The sequence below is a fragment of the Diadema setosum genome, chromosome 9, assembly GCF_964275005.1.
Source record: "Diadema setosum chromosome 9, eeDiaSeto1, whole genome shotgun sequence".
Classification (NCBI taxonomy): Eukaryota; Metazoa; Echinodermata; class Echinoidea; order Diadematoida; family Diadematidae; genus Diadema; species Diadema setosum.
Window position 1 is genome coordinate 14223609 of NC_092693.1, and position 23166 is coordinate 14246774.

At 40.6% G+C, this 23166-nt stretch overlaps 1 protein-coding gene and 1 long non-coding RNA gene across 2 annotated transcripts in view; one reads left to right on the forward strand and one right to left on the reverse strand.

Annotated features, from left to right (window-relative positions):
• LOC140233403 (uncharacterized) overlaps window positions 1–23166 on the forward strand; it is a 24232-nt gene continuing 1066 nt past the window's right edge. Inside the window, exons 1-19 of the mRNA XM_072313510.1 lie at window positions 1–34; window positions 710–795; window positions 1588–1665; window positions 2785–2935; window positions 4031–4297; window positions 9217–9341; window positions 10041–10605; window positions 13546–13718; window positions 14313–14619; window positions 15191–15289; window positions 16086–16293; window positions 16564–16766; window positions 17065–17182; window positions 18131–18224; window positions 19026–19146; window positions 20119–20221; window positions 20738–20876; window positions 21526–21650; window positions 22224–22438. Of these exons, the coding sequence (XP_072169611.1) occupies window positions 1–34; window positions 710–795; window positions 1588–1665; window positions 2785–2935; window positions 4031–4297; window positions 9217–9341; window positions 10041–10605; window positions 13546–13718; window positions 14313–14619; window positions 15191–15289; window positions 16086–16293; window positions 16564–16766; window positions 17065–17182; window positions 18131–18224; window positions 19026–19146; window positions 20119–20221; window positions 20738–20876; window positions 21526–21650; window positions 22224–22438 (3211 nt within the window). The remainder of the gene's footprint in view (window positions 35–709; window positions 796–1587; window positions 1666–2784; window positions 2936–4030; window positions 4298–9216; window positions 9342–10040; window positions 10606–13545; window positions 13719–14312; window positions 14620–15190; window positions 15290–16085; window positions 16294–16563; window positions 16767–17064; window positions 17183–18130; window positions 18225–19025; window positions 19147–20118; window positions 20222–20737; window positions 20877–21525; window positions 21651–22223; window positions 22439–23166) is intronic.
• On the reverse strand, window positions 16784–17480 carry LOC140233406 (uncharacterized). Its single transcript, XR_011901537.1, has 3 exons — window positions 17454–17480; window positions 17047–17151; window positions 16784–16802 (listed from the first exon to the last, which is right to left on the reverse strand). It is a non-coding gene; the product is annotated as an uncharacterized lncRNA (long non-coding RNA).

Here is a 23166-nt window from a genome sequence, read left to right on the forward strand (position 1 = left end):
ATGGGCCCAGACACAAGCGACATTATCCCGAAGGGTATGACATTTCTACACATTATTTGCGTGAAGAAATATTATTGATATTACATAGAAAATTGAATTCCTCAACTTCCATTTGCATATCCATACACGGGTGCTTCATAGCACACGTGTTCTGTTATACAATTATGTTCATAATATCATAGCTTCAGCCATCATTTCGCAGAGTTTCGCCCGAAATTTTGAATATCACTTGAGAGTTCTTGATAATCAGATATGCTGAAGATAGCTATACAATGATAACAAAAGTAGGCAACAAGACAGGTATATTACAGGCAGTACAATAACTGGAGCATTACCCGAGAAATCGACAGAATTTCAGTATGTTATGATGACACTATATCATAAATACAAAAATAAAAAAGGAGAAATTATGATTCACTAAGACGTTCCACTTGCGTAAGGTAAAAATGTCAGAATAAATTCATGTCATATTCATAATTCCAATACGAATTATGTAGAGAAGGTGAAGACTTCAAAGTCGAAAAAAGGAAAAAAAATCATGTGATTCCAGTGACGATTTTATATTTTCGTCGTTGCCATCGAACCTTGTCTGTCGATGTCTTTGTTCAATTCATTTCCATGCCTTTTCAAACAAATAAACGTTACCCCGGTCTTCTCTTTGCCTCACAAAAACAAAAACAACTGTCAAATCTTCCATTTTGTCTACCAGGGGAAATCCCCACGGAATCCGAGTTTGCCAGACTAATGTGTGACAAGACCTTTGTGGACTATCTCAACGTCTTCCTCTCTCTTCCGGTAAGATCAGTGATCAAAGTTCAAGTTCAAGTTCAAGTTTAAACGTATACTTCATTTCCATCAAATAAACAGAATAATTATATACAATGTATAAGCAGAACATATTTGTAATAATTGCAAGAAACGTACATTAACAAAATACATGCGAAAATGAGTAACAAAATGAAGAAAACAGTAATCATTGTATTTTCTTTATGTATACATACGCACAGAACTAATAATATCCCAACGCAAAGCTATATACATATACATATATGTATATAGGCCTCGGGGGAGGCCCCCGAAAATTCGGATTTTGAATTAAAATCAAGGCAATTGGCATTTTATGCATTCCTCTATTGTGACATTATTATTACTATATATATACATACATATATATATATATATATATATATATATATATATATATATAAAACATTGTAATTGCTCCGCGTACCAGAATTACTAGAAATAGTAATAATAATGTCACAATAGAGGAATGCACTGAATGCCAATTGCCTTGATTTAATTACTGTTAATATCCCTTTGAAAATTCATAAGCACTTTCATCCCTGACGAAGGGGGAGGCCCCCGAAAATTCGGATTTTGAATTAAAATCAAGGCAATTGGCATTTTATGCATTCCTCTATTGTGACATTATTATTACTATATACAGTATTTTGTTATATTACATGTATGTATAACAACATTTTCTTCATGTCGCAAATCTTTTATTCATAAAGGCTATTACAGTTTCTTTTGTCTGCATCAACGATACGATTATAAAGATGCGTATCTATTTCTGTTGGACAGGTGTTTTCTCAAAGACTGCTGTACCGATTTTCCGACCAAAGTTTCGAGCTGGATCCGCCACTGAAGAGAACGCAATACGTAAGATAGAAATTTCATCACAATGTAAAAGCTTCAGTCAATACACGCTATTGATGCACTGCATCTGGTGATTCGAAGACCCTGTTTTTGAACCGATGATTACGGTGATCATGCTGGGTTAGCAACTCGCCACAGCTGATCGCACTGTAGTGGCAGAGGAAATAATGGTTATGACCTTATAAACAACAGCCACGCCCATCTGCACTGAACCTAATTATCCTAATGGGCGTAGAATAGCCAATCCAACATGACATTATATTTTGAGTGGCAATAAACCGACTTGATTTGTCAGTTTAAGAAATCCATTCAATGAAAGCCCAAATCTTTCGATTAATTACAATTGGAAACTAGAGTACTCCCAATAGAAAAAAGATAGATTAATTAAAGTTATACAAGTCCATGTCATCTATCTGCTTGCTTTTATTGCTATAAGGGCTACACATTATTGTGCACTCCAAGCGTGATTGTCACAGTGTGGTCCTCGTAAGAGAATCATAATGATAAAATCAGCTAGAAATATGAAGTAATTCTGGAGCTTTCGATTTTTTCACATATTAATTCAGGAGATGGCCTGTGATATACCAAAAGAACATGAGTGAAATTTCAGCTCATATAATTGACCCAGCTATTGATGTAACAACAGAAAAGTTTTTTTTTTTTTTTTGGTTTTTTTTTGGGTTTTTTTTTTCTTGGAATGCTTTAAAGGCTCCGCCCTGGCAAAAAGAAAGTTTACCGTTCGTCAGCAATAACCAAATATTGCTTAATACGTTACATCAGCAGACTCCTGTCTATGAACATTGAGAATTTAGGGTTTCTGAGACGAACACTGAACTGGGGCTTTCGATAGCTCAGTCGGTAGAGCACCGGCCTAGCATCCGGTGGTCTCGGGTTCGAATCCCGATGGAATCCCATTTTCTTTGCTCAATTTTCCACTAATAGAGATATAATTATTCAACTTTGTTTCTGCATTGACAGATTCAGGTTCTCATTGTCTGTGTTCTATATTTCTTGTGCTCTGCGAAGATGGCTGTTCGATGTGACTTGAGTATAATCACGTGATGTAAGCGTATGAACACTATTACATTTTGTGTGTTTTTTCTCTCCCGGCAAACTATCTAGAGGTTGGATCGAGTCAAATTGATGAGATGGGTGCGCACCAAGCGAGCCCCGTTCTTCTTCAAGAGCGACCTCTATCTCGAGTACCTGCTCTGCAAACACCTGCAGAAAACACAGCTGCACCTGGTCATCAACTACGGTGCCGATAGCATTGGTAAGTTATCGCACTGTATAGATGATGATGATGATGATGATGATGATGATGATGATGATGATGATGATGATGATGATGATTACAATCATATAGGTTTATATGATTATGGTGCGTACCTTTGCCAGGGTCCGGTTGTGCTTCAAAAAAAAAAAAAATGAAAATTGAATGTACAAAAAGTTCAAAAGAATACATAAACACTGGGATTGTTGGGGTGAGGGTTTTTAACTGCACTGCCATGTTAGCCTTGGTTCACGTACCCTATTCCTATCCTGTCCACTCCTGCACCGCAGTAACTAGTCCACATTAACGTGTTGGTATGACCAAATGACAAGTTAATTACCGCAAAGAGACAAGAAGTATAAGATGACGATGTGGTATTTCCGAGGGTAATCGTGTTTTGTTTTTAGGATTTTTGTGTGGTCTTACAAGTGCTTGGGGTATTTTAGGATGGCATTTTTATAAAATTACTTTCTGAACTAGATTTTAAAAAATGGTAATGGTGATAACAACGAAACTTTAACGAAATAATCATAACTATTTTCACATGGACTTACCCACGCCGGAGGGGAAAAATACCTGTGGGGGGGGGGGCATTTCATGAAAGGTTTTGTTGGACAAATTTGCTCTCAGCCAGTTGGATGCAAGGATTTCAGTAGCCAATAGTTTGTCAGAAGAAATATCTGACAAATGAAATGCCCCCTCGACCCTCATTAGCAAACTGGAGACTCTAATCCCGCAAACATGCACACAATATAATTAGCCCATAATAATCAGGAGCGGGAAACTCTACATCCCAAGTGTCCAGGGTCACAAGCTGTAGGGTTATAAACTGTCTCTGGTGCTATCTTGGCCTTGTTTTGAGCAAGCATAACAAATCTAGAGTTGGACGGGAGAAAGCTGAATTTTGAGTAGTGAAATAGGCCTACATAATAAGGTGGGGACTGACAGATAGAACGGGAGAAAATCAAACTCATGGGGGGAAGTTTTGAGAAAAGTGGCTTCTAAGTGGGAGATCTCCCGCCAAAAACCGGAAAGTAGTATCAAGTCTCTGAATTCGAACCTATTCTGTGTATTGCATAATGTCATGTTGTTCAGGCGCCAGAGACAAAATGATGGACCACTGTTTGATGACTCGCTGGCTGAGACAGATGTCGGGCATGCGCAGATTCCGCTGTTTCATCGCCAAGACGGCGGGCAACAATCTGGTGCAGTTCTGGCTCGACGCGGAGAAATTTCGCAGGAAGGCCGTCGACGACGACGCTGATAAATGGGCGATCATGTACCAGCGTATGGAGGCCAAGTTTTTCAAGAATCGAAACCTCAAACTACCTGATTTCGAAAAGATGAAGCGACTTCGCAATCGTAAGTATATGCTTTGACAAGCCTTTACAGCAGTAAGTATCACAACGTACAACTGACAGAATGTGTTTATTTGGCCGTTTTGTACTCGTTGGCGGTGTTATGCTTGAAGAGAGGGACACATACGACACATTACATACTCATGAAATGTCTCAACACTTTGCTGGTAACTCGATGAAGCCACATGATTATGAAGAAGTCCTATAATGAACAGCATAAATCGCAGGTGCGTCGATGTCATGTAAATCTCCTATACGTCAAGATGACACTTACGAACACAAAGATAATGACAATGTAAGATATGAAGTATTCGTTTTCCCCGTAGGTTCATCACTCATAAAGCATATTTTCACGACGTACAAGAAAACATAAAGATTTCAGTTTTTAGCAGCCAACCGTTCAACTTCTTGAATCACACAAAAGCACATTTTCACGACGTACAAAACAAGAATTTCAGTTTTTAGCAGCCATTTTGAATATCTCAAATTCCTCAAGGATGCAAGAGTTGAATCATCAAGGTTTTGATGTAGCGCCTTCGAGACAGAGAAAAGCAGTCTTTTTTTCAATGTTTTTAAACAAAAGTATTAAGGAATAAATGTAAATGTCAGATTTGGGCGACCATTTTGGCGGTCATCTTGAATACTCCCATCTATGATGGAGCAAAATACGTCGTACTGGAGAAGTATTTAGTGATACCTGAGTGACTCGCAATTATAAAAGTTACTCATTCGTGGTCGTGGTAGGGTCGTATGGTCTACGATGAACCTTGATTATTGAGTTGGGGGGAAATTACCTTTTGCATTTGTTTGTATTTTTGTGAGTCGTGATAGTAATAGGTAGGGTCTAAAAGTGAAGCATTGAGTGATAAGATACTGATGGATTTTGATGCATGTAATGTTGTCGTGGTAGTGAGGGATGAGGTCTATGACGATGAGCTTTATTATTGGGTTGAAGAAGAATGCATGAAAAGTGAAGCATTGAGTGATAAGAGACTGTTGTGTTTGCTGTATGAATGACTTGTTGTATTGGTTTATATTTTGTTATACGGTTCTCATGTTTCATTGTTACACTGATTAGTTTGTGTGTTGTTGCTGAGTGTTAGGAGACTGTTGTATTATGTTGTATTCATAGCAAAATGCATAATTTAATGTGATCGTGGTAATGATGGGGTTTATCAGTTGAGTTTGGTTAGTTTGTTGGTCTGCTGGTTCGGAATTGGGTGGTGTGTGGTTGCTGGGCGTGTGCGTGGTGTGCGTGTGTGTGCTTGTGTTGTGTGCGTCCGCGATTGCGCGAGTGGCTTATGCTGCGCGTCCGTTCACAGCGACCACCAGGGAGAATTCCGCCCGACCATCCGGGGGTTGCATCTCTTTTATTGACTCCTGAATGTTCTGCATGAATGATTCCCGAGTAGACTAGTCTTTCATCGCCAGCCGCTTTGTTCTAAAATCTAGAAAAGTCAGTGTCCAGGGGCATAACCACACCATAAATGGAGCGATGTGAAAAGGGTTTTCGCAAGGAGACGTAATCCTTTATTTTTCCGGATCAAGTGCCTACGATGTAGCTACAAAAGAAATAATTAACCCCTTCGAAACCACAATCCATCCGGGGGCTCCATCTCTTTTATTGACCCCTGGATGTTCTGCATGAATTAGATTCCCGAGTAGACTAGTCTTTTATCGCCAGCCGCTTTGTTCTAAAATCTAGAAAAGACAGAGTCCAGCGGCATAACAACATCATGTGGAGTGATGTGAAAAAGGCTTGGGCAAGGAGACGTAATCCTTATTGTCCGGATCAAGTGCCTACGATGTAGCTACAAAAGAAATAATTAACCCCTTTGAAACCACAATCCCAGAGTTCCAGTGAATCTGCATACAACTGATTGTAAATAGTGATGACAGTTTAATGCATCTGTTAGTTAACTTTATTCGCCGCTGAAAGGAACTTTGACCCCAATTAGCGTTTTTCCATTATGGTCGAGGATTTACTGAAGTTTAAAAGACTGGAATTGACAATGGATTATGTAATCCGTGTTTTCTATGGATCGCGTAAAAGAATACCACGGTTTAGTGCCCCAGGCCTTCTACACGTACTTTAATTCATCCCGCATTCACGGCAGATGAGACGTCGCAAAATGTAAGAATACAACCCAAGCCCTACCTGTACACTAAACGTACAAAAAGTAAGCCTCAAGTTGCCCCTCTCTTGAATTCAGTACTTAAAAAGTTTGAGATCTAATACACTTCTCCCACAAAGACTGCATTCAAGATGAGCTCACGTTTGTACATTAGAATACATTACTGTTTATGCTTGAATATCAGCGTAAAGATGTAAATTTTCTTTTCTTAACACTGATCATATTCCCATGAACGCTTTGACTCATCATTTTCGCTCAAATATCACATTACAAATAAAGGAATAGAGAATAAGAAGAACGTAATTTACTGTCACTTATTCAGAAAACTATGTATGCTATGAAACTGGCTATAAATACCAGCACAGTTGTGGTAAGATTTTTTTTCAATGGTTTTGGCATTTATTACTGTTGGCATGTTTTACCATCACAGTTGGACGAGAATATTTAGTGATATGAACATGGGGCACAAAATAAACGTCGGCCTGAATTGGTTTTGTTGAGGATAATGGAAGTATGTGTGGCGGTGATAGTGATAGGCAGGCATGTTTCACCATCACAGTTGGCTCTGCAGAATGGACTCCAAGTGAAACACAAAGCAGATTAATTTGTGACTCTTTCGTGTTCCGCTGAAATTTCCTTTTGTACTGTTGGACAAGAATGTCATGATTATGTTATGAGCATGTGGTATGCATATTTTGTTGTCCGCCTGTGGTTTCATAGCAGCAAATGGATGTAGTGGTCGTGGTAATGATTGGTATGGTAGGCAATACAGTGAGTTTGAATGAGTGTATTGAGTAGAAGTATTACATAAAGAAGAATATAACCATGAAAGGTGAATATAGGCGAAAAGGGTCTTCTGTCGTTATTTGCTGCCATTTCAAAAGTCATCCCTGTTGTTGTTGTTGTTGTTTTAAAGAACGAAAGGAGAGAGAGAGAGAAAAATGGGGCCCTATACAAAAATCCCTGCTTTCTAGCAGCCATCCCTGCTAGAAAGAACAATGTTCCAAATTGTGAAACACAATGTGAAAACAGTATGAACACATTGTAAACACAGTGTGAAATATCTTCACACTTTAAATTCGAGCGTTTTAACATTGTGAACTCATTTTGAGTCATCAATTCACAGTGTGAAACAGAACATCACTACGTGAATTAACTGTGAAAAACGACATCACAGTGTGACATCATCTTTACACTGTTAAATTTGAGTGTTATCACGTAGTCAAGTATGCAAACATGTTATAAACGCACTGTATAGACACTATTCTTTCCGGCAGAAACCTTTTATGGTTTTTGGCATTAAAAAAATAATCGGTCATATTTTCGTGTTCGTAGGCCTTATAGTCAGAGGTAATTCTACAGAGCATTTTAATGTTAACATTTTCAATGCGCGTGAAAACATTCTATGAAGCATACATTATTGGGATATCTTATAGCAGAGATTGCCATTTTGGCTGCAATTTTGAAATCATTTTGGCTGCTTTGACATATTCGCTTAACTGTAATTTATGTAAAAATACGAATTATTCATTTTCACCCTGGGTTCAATCTCCCGAATCACTTTCAAGCATAATTTTTTTACCACTTAAGAAAAAAGTACATAGGAAATTTCAGACGTTGGCGGCCATGTTTAGTCTGAATATCTCAACAATGCAAGAGTTGAATCGTCCAAATTCGGACTCAGTACCCTGGAAATAGTGCAGAACCATCTTTTCTTTTGTCTTTTATCAATTCTTTTTTTTTTTATAAGGAAATGCATACATATGCATACATATGAGTTTCGCGATCATCTTGAATATCTAAAAAAATTTCGAGGGTGCAAACTTTGCATTATCCAGATTCTGATTCAGCATCCTCGAATAGGGTAAAACTATCATTTCTTTTCAAAATTTTCACTGTTTATAAGCAAATATTTCAGATTTTGGGGGCCTTCTTGGATATCTCAAAATCCTCAGGGATGCATCATCCAGATTTAGTTCAGCACCCTCGAAATAGGGTAAAACTATAACATCCCAAACAAACAAACAAACAAACAAACAAACAAACAAAAACAGTAGGCGGACGATGACAACAAATCTGACTCTGGCACCCGAAATTAATGTATACTGGGGACAAATAATAAAACCGACGCGAAAAAAACGAAGAAAATATTATGTAATATTATTATTCAAAACAGGGCAGATATTACAGAACAGGCAGGAAAAAAAAAAAACCCAACAAGCTAACACAGGAGGTAACTACACAAATACTAAAGCACAGAACATGACATGACTGTATAATATATCATTTTATGCCTACAAGCTGCTATTGAGGAATCGAAACAGACATGATCTAGAAAATAGTTTGAATAGCTACTGTTTTAGCCCAGCCGCAAAGCTGTGCAGATGAAATAAAGTATATACTTCATTATCTGGAGATGGTGATGATGAATCTAGTTAAGCGTAAATAGGTTCTCTTTGCATGTAAAAGTGAAATGTAAAAGTTTCCTTGATACCAGACTAATAGGGATGTTGAACGACTATCGACATTGGCCTTGGAATGTTGGTGTATACTAGTCAGCTTATATACACGTGTATATATATATATATATATATATAGAGAGAGAGAGAGAGAGAGAGAGAGATTTTCAGTCGTTGATATAAGTCAGTACAAAACAGATGAAGTCCTTTCAGAAATTAGCAGAACAGAAAATCAAATTGACACCTTAACCACCAGGCCCTTGTGTTGCTGTTTTTTTTTTTTCCAATGCAGAGCTCAATGTATCTCCTTTCTCATGTTTGATGTGCAGAATGCAATGCTGAAAGTCCAATAGCCAGTGAAGGAAATGCCGGTACTGGTATCAGGAGCACACGGGGCATGTCTGGTTTCGAAGCATTCATCGTCGTTCAGGGATTCATTCTGAAGACGCTCCAGGTAATCTCGTAGAACAGTCTTTGTCTTTTGAGTAGAGATTTTTAGTTCAACTTTGTGGTTTTTCTTTGCTACTAAAATGTGCATATAACCAGCAACCATGATAGGACCAACGACCAAAAGTCACTCCAGGGTCCAATTTCATGAAAGATGTTAGGATATCAACTCTTGCTGGAATGGCAACTTCCAAAAGCAACAGCCAATCAGGAAGATGGATTCTTGTCGTTACCATGACAATTGCCAAGAGTTATCAAATGAAACGGGGCCCAGAAGGACTAGGCAATTTGGTTAACGTGCCTTGCCTTCGAGCACTATCACTGCCACCAACAGGTTCGAATAAGGAACCTCAATATTGAAAGTCCATGGTCTCATGTATTTAGCTACACTGGTGACCGTATGCCAAGACTTTGTATACGAATAGTAATTTCTTCGATGTTTGTAAATATCATAAATGATCATGTTGACGAAAAAGTGCATTGCGAAAAGCTCTCGTTTGACTAGATAGGATTACTCACATCACAGTTTGTTTGTTTGTTTTTGTTTTGTTTTGGTTTTTTTTTTTTTTTTTTTTGCTGTATAGAAGTCACACTTCTGTCAATATTAAGGTATTAGCGGGCGACCGGGCATTCATCATTCACGTCTAAAATTGAATATCATGCGGCCCTGAAAATTATCTCATGTATTATCCGTCTTGCATTCCAGAACTACTGGTTGCCCAGATACTTGGTGCACTGCAAACAGGTCTTCACAAAGTTTAACCAAACCACGTTGACCATCTACCGACCCGACTGCTACTCCGTCAAGGTTCGGAGCCTGTCCGAGATCGTGAATGGCGACGCCGACGCTGCTAACGACGACGGCAAAGAGCGTCGAGAATCCGACGTGCGTTCACATCACACGATCCGCAAGGCGCAGCTCAAGAGGCAGAGCGTTAGCAACCTCATGTCCATGTTCAGTTCGTCCAAAGTTCGTCGCTCCGAGCTGACAACGCTGCTGAAGGTGGAAGACACAGGCGAGACCGTCTCAGCTGGTCTGGCCGAAGACGACCAGATCAGACAGAGTACCGCGGAGGAGGATGACGAGCTGAAAGTCAAGGGACAGGACTGGCTCTCCGAGGAGTTTCCTCTGCCAGCCATCTCAGAGGAGAGCGCCAGCTACCGTGGAAGCAGGAGCGTGTCGCCCGCAAAGTCAGTGGTCCCTGGCGCAACAAGTGCTGCCTCATCACAGGCAACATCTCCAGAGATGCCATCCTGCGGGGACAACGAAGGTAACTAGTACTTTGCGATGATAGGTGAAAGTGATGTCCCTTTCATGAGCATTCTACATTCCCATCAACTTCTTCATGGAAGTGCCATTGGGTATCATCTTAAATAGATGTACATTTTGGGTGAAACCGTTCCATTTTTTAGCCATGGAGGTTTTGCCCTTTCTGTGCTGCAGTCCCGTAAAGACCAACAGAAATAGTCACTTCCTAATCATTATGTTAGTAACCATAGAACAAAGGCAATGATCTGCTCCCAGAGTGGTTATTTCAAGTAAAATGAGCACATTCCTTCCAGAAATCCCTTCGCTCCTCTTTGAAAATTATGGCTCCATTAAAAAAAAAAAAAAAAAAACAACAACAACAACGGTCGAAATATTCATTCGTGATATTATTTGCCCAAAGAGCTCAAAGGTCTACCGAAGGTAGACGTAAATTGTGCAAGTGAATACAAATTACATATTTCTTTCAGAGTTGTCACGCTCTCAAACTCTGCTTTTTCTGTCAACCGCTGCAACCCCATCAAACATTCTGGAATAGAAAATACAATCTGTATCGCTCTCTTATTTTTTTTTCTATTTATCTGTATTATAGTATATCATGACGTCAAAATGAGTCCTTGGCATCATTATATGATGATTATGCTTTTTTTGTTTAAAAAAAAACATGGAAAAGTTGCAGAAATCAAAAGATTAAATGAAAAGAAAGGACTCTTGCTCTGCTTTCATGCACGCCATTTACGTGTGATATGCTTCAGTTAAGTATACCGGACATTCCATGGCATTTCGTGAATGTTGCCTCTTGCTGTCACCAGGTTCGCGCCATGATCTTGAGAAGACATCCAGGAGGTCCCAACACTCATCCCGGAAATCAACACCGCTACGATGCTCAACACCTCTTCTTGATCCTGAAGACGAAGGTATCAAATCACCAGCACACACCTCTTCTTCCAGCCCGCTGAATAAACCGGAAGACAGTCAGAGAACGTCACCGGAGGCGGCTTCCACCAGAAAGGCCACTTCCGGACGCAGGTCAAGACGAAGCTCGTCGAGGAGGGGATCTTCCAAAGACGAACCTTCCGCCCGAGCCTCTGTCCACAGTACTTATCAGCCACCGGGAGAAGAAGAAGGGATGGAAAATGATGGGAGTGACGAAGAATCGGATGACTCTTCCACGGACTTCTCGAAGGAAGACTTGTCGGAAGGAAAGAAGAAATCCAAACCACGATCTGTTAAAGGGACTGCGCATCCGATCATACAGAATAAAGAGAATGAGACTTCTGTCGACATAGCTGTCACGTCTGCTGAGTCGGAAGAAATGTCATCAGGAAAAAACGACGATTCATCATCGACAAGTGAAAAGACATCGACCAAAGATGACGCTAAGCACAAGGGAAACATTGCCGATTTGACAAAATTTCGTAGGAACTCCGAATCCTCGAGGTCGTCAAGTCAAAACTCAAGTTCAACGTCGGTAGGACAATCTTCGACATCTTCTCTTTCTCTTGCATCCTTGTCAAGTCGTCGCATGTCGGCTCCTGTCGTCCCGGCAAGTCCTCGACCGCTCGCTGTGTCGAAACCGTCGGCACGACGACGGTCGCGGTCGCAGTCAGTGGAGTTCAGACTAGGTGACTTGTCTTTGTTTCTAAACAAGAACCAAGATGCAGACAACAGCAAGGATGAGAAGAGCAAGTCTTCTAGCAACGAGAAAATGCAAAGCTCCAAACTCGAGGCTGATCTCTTGGCTCTCCAGGCTCTTCAGCAAGAACGTGACAAGCGCAGGAAGGAGAGAATGAAACAGAGGAGACTGCAGAAGAAAGCTAAGCAAAAACAGAAAAAGGATGCAACGGCCAATGAAGTGGTGGGGAAAGACTTTGTAGGACTTAACAATGGTGCGGAAACCAAAGCTTTAGTCAGCACGTTGAAAAAGTTAGCTATGAGAAGGAAAGGGACCGTTTGTCCTCTCTCGAAAATCAACAGGGCGGCGTTCCAGAAGCTTGAGGTTCTCCATACCATTTCATTGCACGAAGCGGAGAAGCGGCATCGCCAAGGTCAAACGAAATACTTGAAAAAGTTGGTCTTGGCTCAACGACAGCTGCAGAGGACGTACTCAGAACTCTCCTTCGATGAAAAGCTGAGGGAAGATGACCGGAGGTTGATAGAAGTTTCATCGTTGCCAGACGCGCGTGATCTCGTTGAAGACGGTGCAGTTCATCTGGATGATATAATCCCACAAAAAACGAGAATGCTTCCTTTAATCACTGAGCAGAAACCCTCTTCCATAGAAATCGCCATACCTTGTTTGAAAAGCTACAATCTCGGTGAAGCTAACTACCGACTCAAAAATAAGTTGCTGATAAATGCGATACTATCAGACAAACTCGCCGGAGGACCTTGGACGAAATTCCTTGCTAGATATGGATACTCCAATGAATTACGATACATGAGGTTTTTCCACGCTGCCCAGGAGTACCTCACTGCTGATCTTCAGTTCAGTGACTCTCGGAGATGCCAATGGCGGCAGAGACTCGCGGCAGACATCATTAACAATTTCCTGAAGTCTACCGGTGGGTTGGCGTCAATTTCTATCGTGATCATCATAAAAGACCCCTTCTCAATGACTTTGCATGCAGTTGCACGGTTTTACATGAACATCGACATAGAATAAACTTCTCCCTCTAAATTCTCTTCAAAGCACCCCTCAAAAGCCAGAGTAAGACGTGTGAAATGTTAACATCACTTCAAAATATCAAGGAATTACTTGACATTCCCCCCTGTGCTATTTTTAGTCTTACAGTTATTAGTCGCGTCCATCGAAACCATTTCCTCCAAGGGAAACTGCATGAGTTGTGATTTCTAATACAGGATTGTCCACCAGCATATGTTAATCCATTCGTATCGATCACAAAGACTGCAATGATTTCTGATTTCATATTTTTCTGTATAGGAGAACATTATGTTCGCCTTGGCTTTCTGCTTACAGCCGAGGTAATCCACCAACTTCCCGCCAATTCGGGAGACGAGCTGCTAGTGCATGCGCAGAACCTCTCTTGCGAGGCTCTTCGAGAAGTCTGGGACGTGTTCAAACGGCAGGATCTGGACAGCTTTCTCAATAGAACGGTATCGATGAAGGCTTTTTTTTTTTTCAGTTTCTCTACTTTGAGACCAATTTGTCTTCATGGCTTAAACAAACAAAATTCTGTCCACATTAATCTTGTAATCAAACCAGAGAGATTCTATGGTCTTTGATAACTTAGCAGTGATGAATTTAAGGGGACATGTATTGGGTTATGTTTTCAATGTATGGTTCTACCACCTCTTTTAGGTACAAACCAATGGGAAAGTGGTGAATCGACTGACATCGCCATTTCCAATTTGCGTATATGGTTGCCACGAACATCGCAATTAACTGGAAACACAGGGTTTCTCATTCTTAGTCCGATTGTGATGAAACTTGTAGCATTCTCTTTGTCTCACGTGACTTCATCCTTCTTTTTTTTTTCTTCCTATTTATTAAAGTTAACCTGAACAAGGAGAAAACTTGCCATTGTGAGGTGTATAAAGCTATAATTCATTAAAGGCATATTAATGATGATATATCGAGCAGATACAAACCTGCGTCTACCTGCATTTAATAAAATGGAATGTGAGTGAATATTGTGATTTTTTTATATGAATATTTACGCTGTCTTTCCTTCTTGCTAACGGTCGCAGAGTCAACGAAAAAACTCGCAACCGCGTGCTTTCCCACTGTACACGAGCCCGGTATCAAATCAAGCGAGTGGACATACCCTCGCGCCGACTCCTCCCGACGCACCGGCCTCTCCGCTCGGCCCAAAGATGGAGAGGTCCCTGTCGTCCGTCCTAATCGAGGCTCGCAAGGGTGGTGCGAGTCCCAGTGATACCGACAGCGGTGGGAGGATGCCGATTGCTGCGGAACAAGACGGCGCCATGTCCCAATCGGCGGCGCCGTACCGGCTGCTTCGGGCTGTGGAGCTTGGTCTCTGCGCGTCCGGCTTGGGTAAGTTCACAAAATAACCTTGGCAGCAGGTGCACATAGGCTTTGGCATGATCGATTGACGATTGTATAGATATCGATACACCCTTTTCCAAACAAGACGGTCTGGTTATACGGATCCTGTATCGCAACTGATAGTGACATCTTAAGATTTATACAATGTACATGTATGTACATTGCCCTAGCATACGCCCATACACAGTATGTCATAATCACTACGAGTTAGACAGGAATGTACAAGCATTCTGAATGGACAAGGAACGCAAAATCTTTCTCAATAAGTCAGTCAAACATGTTTTATATCAAATATGTTTCACGTCTCTAGTAGGCCTACTGGGACAGCACCAAACAAGAAAAATAAAAAACCAAACAAAAATCAATGACAACAAACAAAAACAAAACATTACAACCAACCAAACACAAATCACACAAACAAACCAAAATAGGAAACTAATGGAAACTTTGAAGAGCCTAAGCCTTAAAACTTCGTATGTCATCATTAGGCATTATGATTGTTAATGATAAAGACAATCACCCTTGCCATCATTGATGTTACCATCGCGATCATTTGCAGGATGTGCAGATGCTGTTCTGAGCGACCTCAGCGACCCCGAAGACGAGTCGGATGACGAAGGGAGTCTGCGCCGAAAACACATGGTGATTCTGCGCAAGCGTAAGTCAAATAATTATTAGTTATTGATATGTTTGTTTGTTTTTTTTTTGTCCACACAAAGTTTACTGATTGGATATAATTTAGTGGGCTAATTACGTGTTTTGTGAAATTTTGTATCTGTATGTAACGAGATGGGACTGTAAATATATGAACGCCGTGCTTTGAGATATTAAAATGTATTTTTCTAAATGATTGGATGATTCCCTCTCAGCCATTTATTCATTTACTCATTCATTCATTCATTCATTTTTCCATTTCCATCTGAAACATATTATAACTGTACATTTTTACACATAAAAAATAAATGTATAACTCAACATTACAATGTACGATAAACAAAATAATACAAGTTTGCTAAACATTTTGAGTACATGAAGGGCAATATGAAAATGCTAGAAACAGGTATAGGAATGCTATCAAAATAGAAGCAATGTTTGTAGGGTGGAGTGAATTTTCTTTTTTTTTTCTTCTTTTTTTTTTAAAAGAGTTTGGACAGAGCTTACATTATGCGTCGAGGTCCAGGGTAGTAAAAAGTTTACGAAAACTATAGTTGTCATTAGTGATAAACGTAAACATTGTCCCTGATACTCGTCTTGCTCGTTGGCAATCAACTCTTCTGAGGTTTCCTTCCCCACCTCGACCCCCCCCCCTCTCTCTCTCTCTCTCTGTCTTTCTCATTCTGTTTGAAGATTGCGATGAATTGTCACATCAGCCAACCAAAGTTATGCAAAGAAATTGGAACTTCGACGAAAAGTTCTTGAAAACAAGTCCAATTGTGATCATTATCTTGTCTTAGGTAAAATCAAGACGACACCTAAACCTGTCATCGACCGCCGTCGGCCACAAGATATACCGAGGACTACGCAGCATTCCCGCACGAAGCGTTCCGGCCATGGATCGGACACGCCGCAATCGAACGAGCGCGACCAAGAGACAACCAAGCAAGGCGTCTGTCGCGCCATTCGAAAAGGCGGAAAAACCATCCACCGTCCGTCAAGACCGCGGTATGTTCAGAATGGTTATCAATTATCTGTTTTCTTTTGTCTAAAGATATTATACATATTACAATAACTCTGTTTGCTGCATGTGCCTGCGTTTCTGCAGCTATCACAGCGCAAAAACAACAGAACACTGATGTATCGTCTGCTGGTGTCCAATCAGAAATAGCTATGAAAGTTAAACATTTCTGTGATTAAAGTACCTCGTCATAAATCTAATGTTATCACTTCACCAAAACACGATTTTCGCTGTTTTTCTTCTCCTCGCACAAACAGGACCTTCGTGGAAGTGTTGCACGACTCGAGCCACTTCGAGTTCTTCCGCCGCTACCTGCAGGTGGAGGTAGGCAACGAGCTCCCCCTCTCCTTCTGGCAGTCTGTGGAGCAGCTCCGCGTGGGGAATGTCAGGGACCCCAAGGTCAGACAGGCCAAGGCGGCAGCCATCGTCAAGAAGTACTTCAACAAGTCCACCAACTATGGTAGCTGTCAACTCCATCCATCTTTGAAAAATATCCCTATATAGAATGATAGTACAGATGCGCGTTGCGGCTTTGTGGAGATTCATAGATGCATGCCCAAAAGAATGCAATAAGTGATGACAACAAACGTAAAGTGAATAATAGAAGATGGGAGGGGGTGTTCAAGGGAAAAGCAATTGTTTTAAGATCTGAAGGAGATGGCAAACTCGTACAAACTGATGTATTAAGGAGCATTAATTACAATGAACGAAGATATTTCGAAAATACATGTAGGCCCTACTTGTTTTTCTCTTTCCAGGTGCCGATCTGATGACGGACGCAGACATCATCCAGGATATCCCCCACATGGAGAAGGTTACGCCCCAGATGCTGATGTCAGCTCAGACTTGCGTAGCCAAGAGCATGGAGGATAAATTGTGAGTGCTTAGGCGATAACCAGTATGCGAAACGCCGGGACAAACAAATGTGACCCATCGTTTTAGTTCGTGTCTTTTTTTTTTCTTTTTTAGAATAACGGAAGGTGAGGACGGAGTGACAAGTAGGTAAAGACACTTAACTGGCCCCATCCATCAAGATCTTTCATAGAGGAACACTCCCACTACAAAAAACAAAAAAACAAAAAAAAAAAAGAAGTTCATAACCCCGCTGCTGTACGGTTACAAACGATGCATAATGGAAAACACCTACCCATTTAAGTGGAATACAACATGACTGTGCATGTGCGTGTGTGCGTGTGTGCGTGTGTGCGTCTGTGGAACTGTGTGTATTCACGTGTAATTTAACCAGACACAGAGATGCTTCTTATCCACGTCCTTCCTGCCGCCCCATCAAGATGTCATGCCCGTGACAAGAATGGCTTGATATCTGCTGCTGACAATTGCAGTGAACTATACATTCGGCTACTCTAGATAACGATATACATGTAATTATGGTGGCCTGATCACTTTCATTACACGTCCTTGCGCGGTGTATGAGTCGTTAGGGAGCTTTAGATTTTAGACGCGCGGACGTTCAAAGGGAAAAAAAAACATGGTCTGAGCGTGCGCAGTAACTTGACGTGCGCTACTGCGCACGCTCAGACCATGTTTTTTCCCCTTTGAACGTCCGCGCGTCTAAAATCTAAAGCTCCCTATTATCTACAACCTATTCTTTTGATATTTGTTATGATAATATCAATCCTGGCAATTTGATTCAGCCCGGATAAACTCTGCATATATATATATATATATATATATATATATATATATATATATATATATATATAGTATATATATATATATATACATATATATATAATTTATTTTTTTTTTTGCGTCAAGCACATGCAGGCATGTTTAAAATCTTGTCTGAACTTTTCGCGCCAGTTTCGAAGATTACAGAGAATCCTACGCAGACGACACAACAGAAGACACTATCAACGAGGAACCCGCTCAAAAGCACTTTGGACAAGGGAGAACGGTAGGTGGCGCTCATCATAGAGAAACTCAATCTATGCCCACGTCACCTGGAATAAAGAGTAGAGTTCAACATAAACGCTCAGAACATCGAAGGTTTCATGAAAGACAGACCAAAGTGATAAATGATGGCTTATACACATTACAGGAACATTTTGCGCTCATCTTTGCGCCTTCCCTATTTCGAAGAAATTTCGTCTGTCGAAGACACTTTGGTAAAAGAGCTGTACATACCAGTGCTATGTATCAGTGTCATTAAAACTTGTTTTTGTTACAGTTTTATGCCTGTTATTTAGTCAAATTGTGTTCTGATGAGATGATCTTACTCATGGTGAATACGCAGTATTTGCAACCGTGAGTCAAATGTTATAATAAGTTTTGCACGAGAATAACTGTTGAGTAACAATCACCGCTTTTTGGATGCGATATCATTGTATAAATTCAATGAATGAAAAAGTTTCAAGACTCTGCTGTAATACGCTCAGTCTCCCAACATGTGGTATAATGCCAAATTCTTAACAGACTTTCATCCACACAGTACACCATCTTTTTATTTTACCCCTGAAGTCCTAGCAGGAAAGTTAATGTATTACTCATGGTTCCAAGATAATTCTATTTGTCTTCTGCTTGCGATAATACATGTGTGCCATTTCTATGTAATTGTACTTAGTATGTTATGTTACTGTTATTGTCATTTTCATTCGGCTGAATAAATAATAATAATAATGATAATAATAATAATACCATCATACCATAATACCATAACATCATTTTATTTGTGCCCCTCGTATTTCTTGTCTTCTAGAAATATCTGTGGAACATCTTCATCACCAACGTGTGCCAGTTCCGACGGGGACTTATGACCCCCTGGCTCCTGTCTCTCTTTAAGGACTTCCTCGGCCGAGAGATACAGCGAGAAGTGGAGAGTCAGTAAACACTGGTGTCATCTGCACTTTCCTTTGCTTTTTTTTTTTGCATTATACATAGATCAAGTTCTTAGAGATTGAGATAAACAGTGTGAAGATGTGACGAAGCCGAGTATAGTTGACATTATTTATTCCAGAGGAGACAACGTCAGAGGGAAATCACATAATTATGATATGAAAACGAGTCAGAAATCATTGCAGATAGACAGGTATATTGATATGTATATATATGATTACAGATAGATAGATAGATAGATAGATAGATAGATAGATAGATAGATAGATAGATAGATAGACAGACAGATAGATAGATAGATAGATAGACAGATAGATAGATAGATAGACAGACAGATAGATAGATAGATAGATAGATAGATAGATAGACAGATAGACAGACAAACAGACAGATGGATAGGTAGATATAGACAGATATGTGGGAAAACGGAACAATAAATACATGGATGGACGGAATGAATAAGAGTACTAGTATTGACAGTGCTTGAGATGGATAGATGGGATTAATGATATTGCAGAGGAAGTGTTTACTGAAAGCAATACATTGTATTCAAACGAAGCTTACGCTACAGAAATGCTATATATCAACGTGTTGTATACTTTACCCTCAGAAAATAAGCAAAACAAAATGCTTACATTGCGCATTTCCCATACACAATGACATATCATCAAGAGCACTGTCGTGATAGTGGTGGTGACGTTCGTTATGGAAATGACGACGACGATGATCGTAGTAAGGATAATGACGATGATGGTGATGACGATATATAACTCCTCGTAATCATCTTTGATAATATTATATCGTATTCATCCATCATGACAAATTATAACAATAGTATGGGTAGATATCGCGCTGTTCTGCAAGGATTTTTTTTAAAGAATGTGTTATTCATTGCCGTGTATGTCATTGTTAGCTCACTCCAAGAATACTGTTTCTCTTTCACTGAATGTGAACAGAGCAAAGGACGACTGGAATCGTAAGCAAACGAATCATTGGCGGGAAGGTCGTCATGGTTGACAAGTTGCAGAACGATCTGTGTTTCTGGGCAGAAGTCGAAAGGTATAACTGTCATGTATAACACTTATCACCTTTGTACACAATATATCCGTAAGTATGATATCTCGTTAAGGCATCTCACTGGAATGATCTGTTTTAAAGGACATGCGGACTAGTTAGTGTTGTCTTTTTGTTACAATTGATAATTTTCTATTTAGCTATGCGTAAACAGAATTGATTGCGCTAAACCGAAAGTTGTGCACTGCAAAACATTAAACACGAAAGTATGTGTCTATTGCGTTGAAATTTAATCTGCAGGGCTGTCTAAATGTTTCCATGTTTTCTATTTTTTCCTCTCATCTATCTATATTCTTTCCATCTGTTCATTCATATGTCTTCATTCTATACGCAGCATACTTACGATACGCCGCCCCTTATTCTTATTATAGCTTGCATATATTCGTCACCCAAAAGGAAGCCAACGGGAGTCCATAAAGTGTTGATCAGAATCTTTAATCATACTGCTTGCGTGCTGAAATAATAGTAAAATAATTCACCCCATGTCACCTTCCCTTCTAGGTTTAAGCAGCTGGCGGACAACGCGGCACGGGCCGCGGCAGCGGGCACGTACACGCTAGAAGACGAGGAATACGTGCAGAAGAAGGCCAATGCAATTATCGACGTCTTTCTCGACTCGTTTGTACCACCACGTGTCCAGGTATATTAAGAGGTTGTTCGCTGCCCAAAGCTATTTCCTTTCTATTTGGCCTTAAACTTTGTTATACCTCTGTGCCTACATTATATCCAACGACAACATTCCAAAGGTTGCCCATAGCAACCACAAAGCTTAACTTGAGACGCGCCCGTCCTTCCTGTTGATAACTACTTCGTAAGCACGATGGATTCTAACCCAGGGAAACAACCCGAGAAGAAAAGCAGACTGTGCAAGTAGCTATCAGTGTCATTCTACAGGAAACGATTTGAATCTTAGATTACTTTAAGAAAGATATTTCTCTGCGGAACAACTTTACTGTTCGTACACTTCCCGTACATAGACTCAGTTTTAAACCGCACTGTGCGCCTCAGCCCGATTGTGCCGACACAGAGGACCCACTACAATGATGGTCATCACATCTGTTTGAGGAAAGTAAGCATGATTGTGAACAATCCAAATCAAATTTCGCAGCTTCTTAATACCCTCCTCTTTCTTTTCACCTTCCATCCCTTTTTACCTCTCCCCTATCTCTCTTTTCTCTCTCTCTCTCTCTCTTTCATACTCTCATAAACATCATACCTTGTTACTTCTCCCCTTTATCTATTTATCTTTATCTCTCTATCTATGTATTTAACTCTCCATCCTGTGACAGATCAATATTCCTCAGGAGATCGCTGAGGACATCATCGACATCGCCCAACACGGCATCATCGAGCGCGGGTTGTTTCACGACGCGGCGATCCACACCTTCACCGTTCTCCTCTACTGCTGGAAGAAGTGAGCTGACCGACCGATCACTCTTAATTCCCGCCAAATTCCACCATGCACAAACGATTCCACTCAGTAATTCGTGTCACCAGTTGAGATAATGTGTTATCTCATCAAATCCGTCGCGTGTAATATACCGATTTCACTAAGTCATCAAATCTATGGATGTTTACTCTCTGTATACACCAGCATAGCCCTGCACACTTAACATTAGTCGAAAAATTAATATACAGCAGTTTCCGGTCTTACGAGTACATTGACACTATGAATATGACTACTTTTAAATGCCAATAGTTTACTTTTCTTTTCTTTTTTCTTTCCTTGTTCCTTTTCTTCCTCGTCTTCCTCTTTTCTTCTGCTTCTTTCCTACTGCTTTTCCTCCTTGCAAATGTGGCTCCTCCAAACTTAGGAGATTCTTGTAGCGGATGTAATATCTGTCTGTATCAAATAACTTCGTATGAGTCAAGCCCCCCCCCCCCCCCCCCAAAAAAAAAAAAAAAAGAAAGAAAGAAAAAAAAAAGGTATTTTATCATTACTGCCACTTGCATTATCCTTCAATATTCCAATCTCTTACCACATCAGGTTCACTCGGGAGCGTCTCAGCTACAAGTCGGTCGTGGTTTCCGAAGAAGCTATCACCACCGAAGCCCCTACGAGACCGGCCGATTACCTGGCTCCGGGAGAGTTCGGCCCGCCGAGGATTTCTCAGCCGCCGAAGAAGAAACCCATGAAGAAGCGGAGGGCCTCAACGCCCCGAGTTTGTGGCGTGAAGATCAAGACGATCATTGGAGCGTCGAGTAAGTCCCAATAAGTAAACGTGTTCATGGAATAGATTCCCGATTAATGGACGTTAAAGTCTGAAAATCAGCCGGAGTTCTCCTTCAAGTGGGTATTTCATTGGTTTGAAGACTAGGTGGCAACATGGCTGCAATTCAAATCTCACTGGTCGTGGAGACGTCTCCTGTTAGATTTTTTTTTTTTTTTTTTTTTTTGGGGGGGGGGGGTGTATTTCTTTTTCAGATACTTTTTCCAGTCCCGGCTGGTCTCGGAGACGTCTTCGAGACGTCTCCGCAACTGAGAAGACGTCATTTAGACTTCGCGGCAATGTCCCCGCGCCTTCTGGGCGAATAAGCTGTCGCCTTAACTTGGAGACGTCTCGGACGTCGCCCTGGAGTCGCCTTCTTGGTGAGAGCGCAAGTCATTTTTTTTTCTGCCCAGTTGCACGAGCCACGGCAACTGATTACTCGAGGCAGTCGCGGCGACGTCTCCTCCAGTGAGACAGGCCCTTTACACAGAAAGTGAAGTTCCCAAATTCCCCATAGCATCACCTGCAACTGATCGCTTGATGCCAGTCTGTTACCATGAAAACTACCTCGACTGTATTGCCGAATATTGCTTTGTTCAGACAGAGAATTGTGCTTGTGAATCGATGTTTAAAATTACTGCGACAACTAGTTCTCGTCGGAAGTTGCAAACACACTTTTAAACAAGGCAACAATACTGTCAAAGTAATCCACGGTTAGAA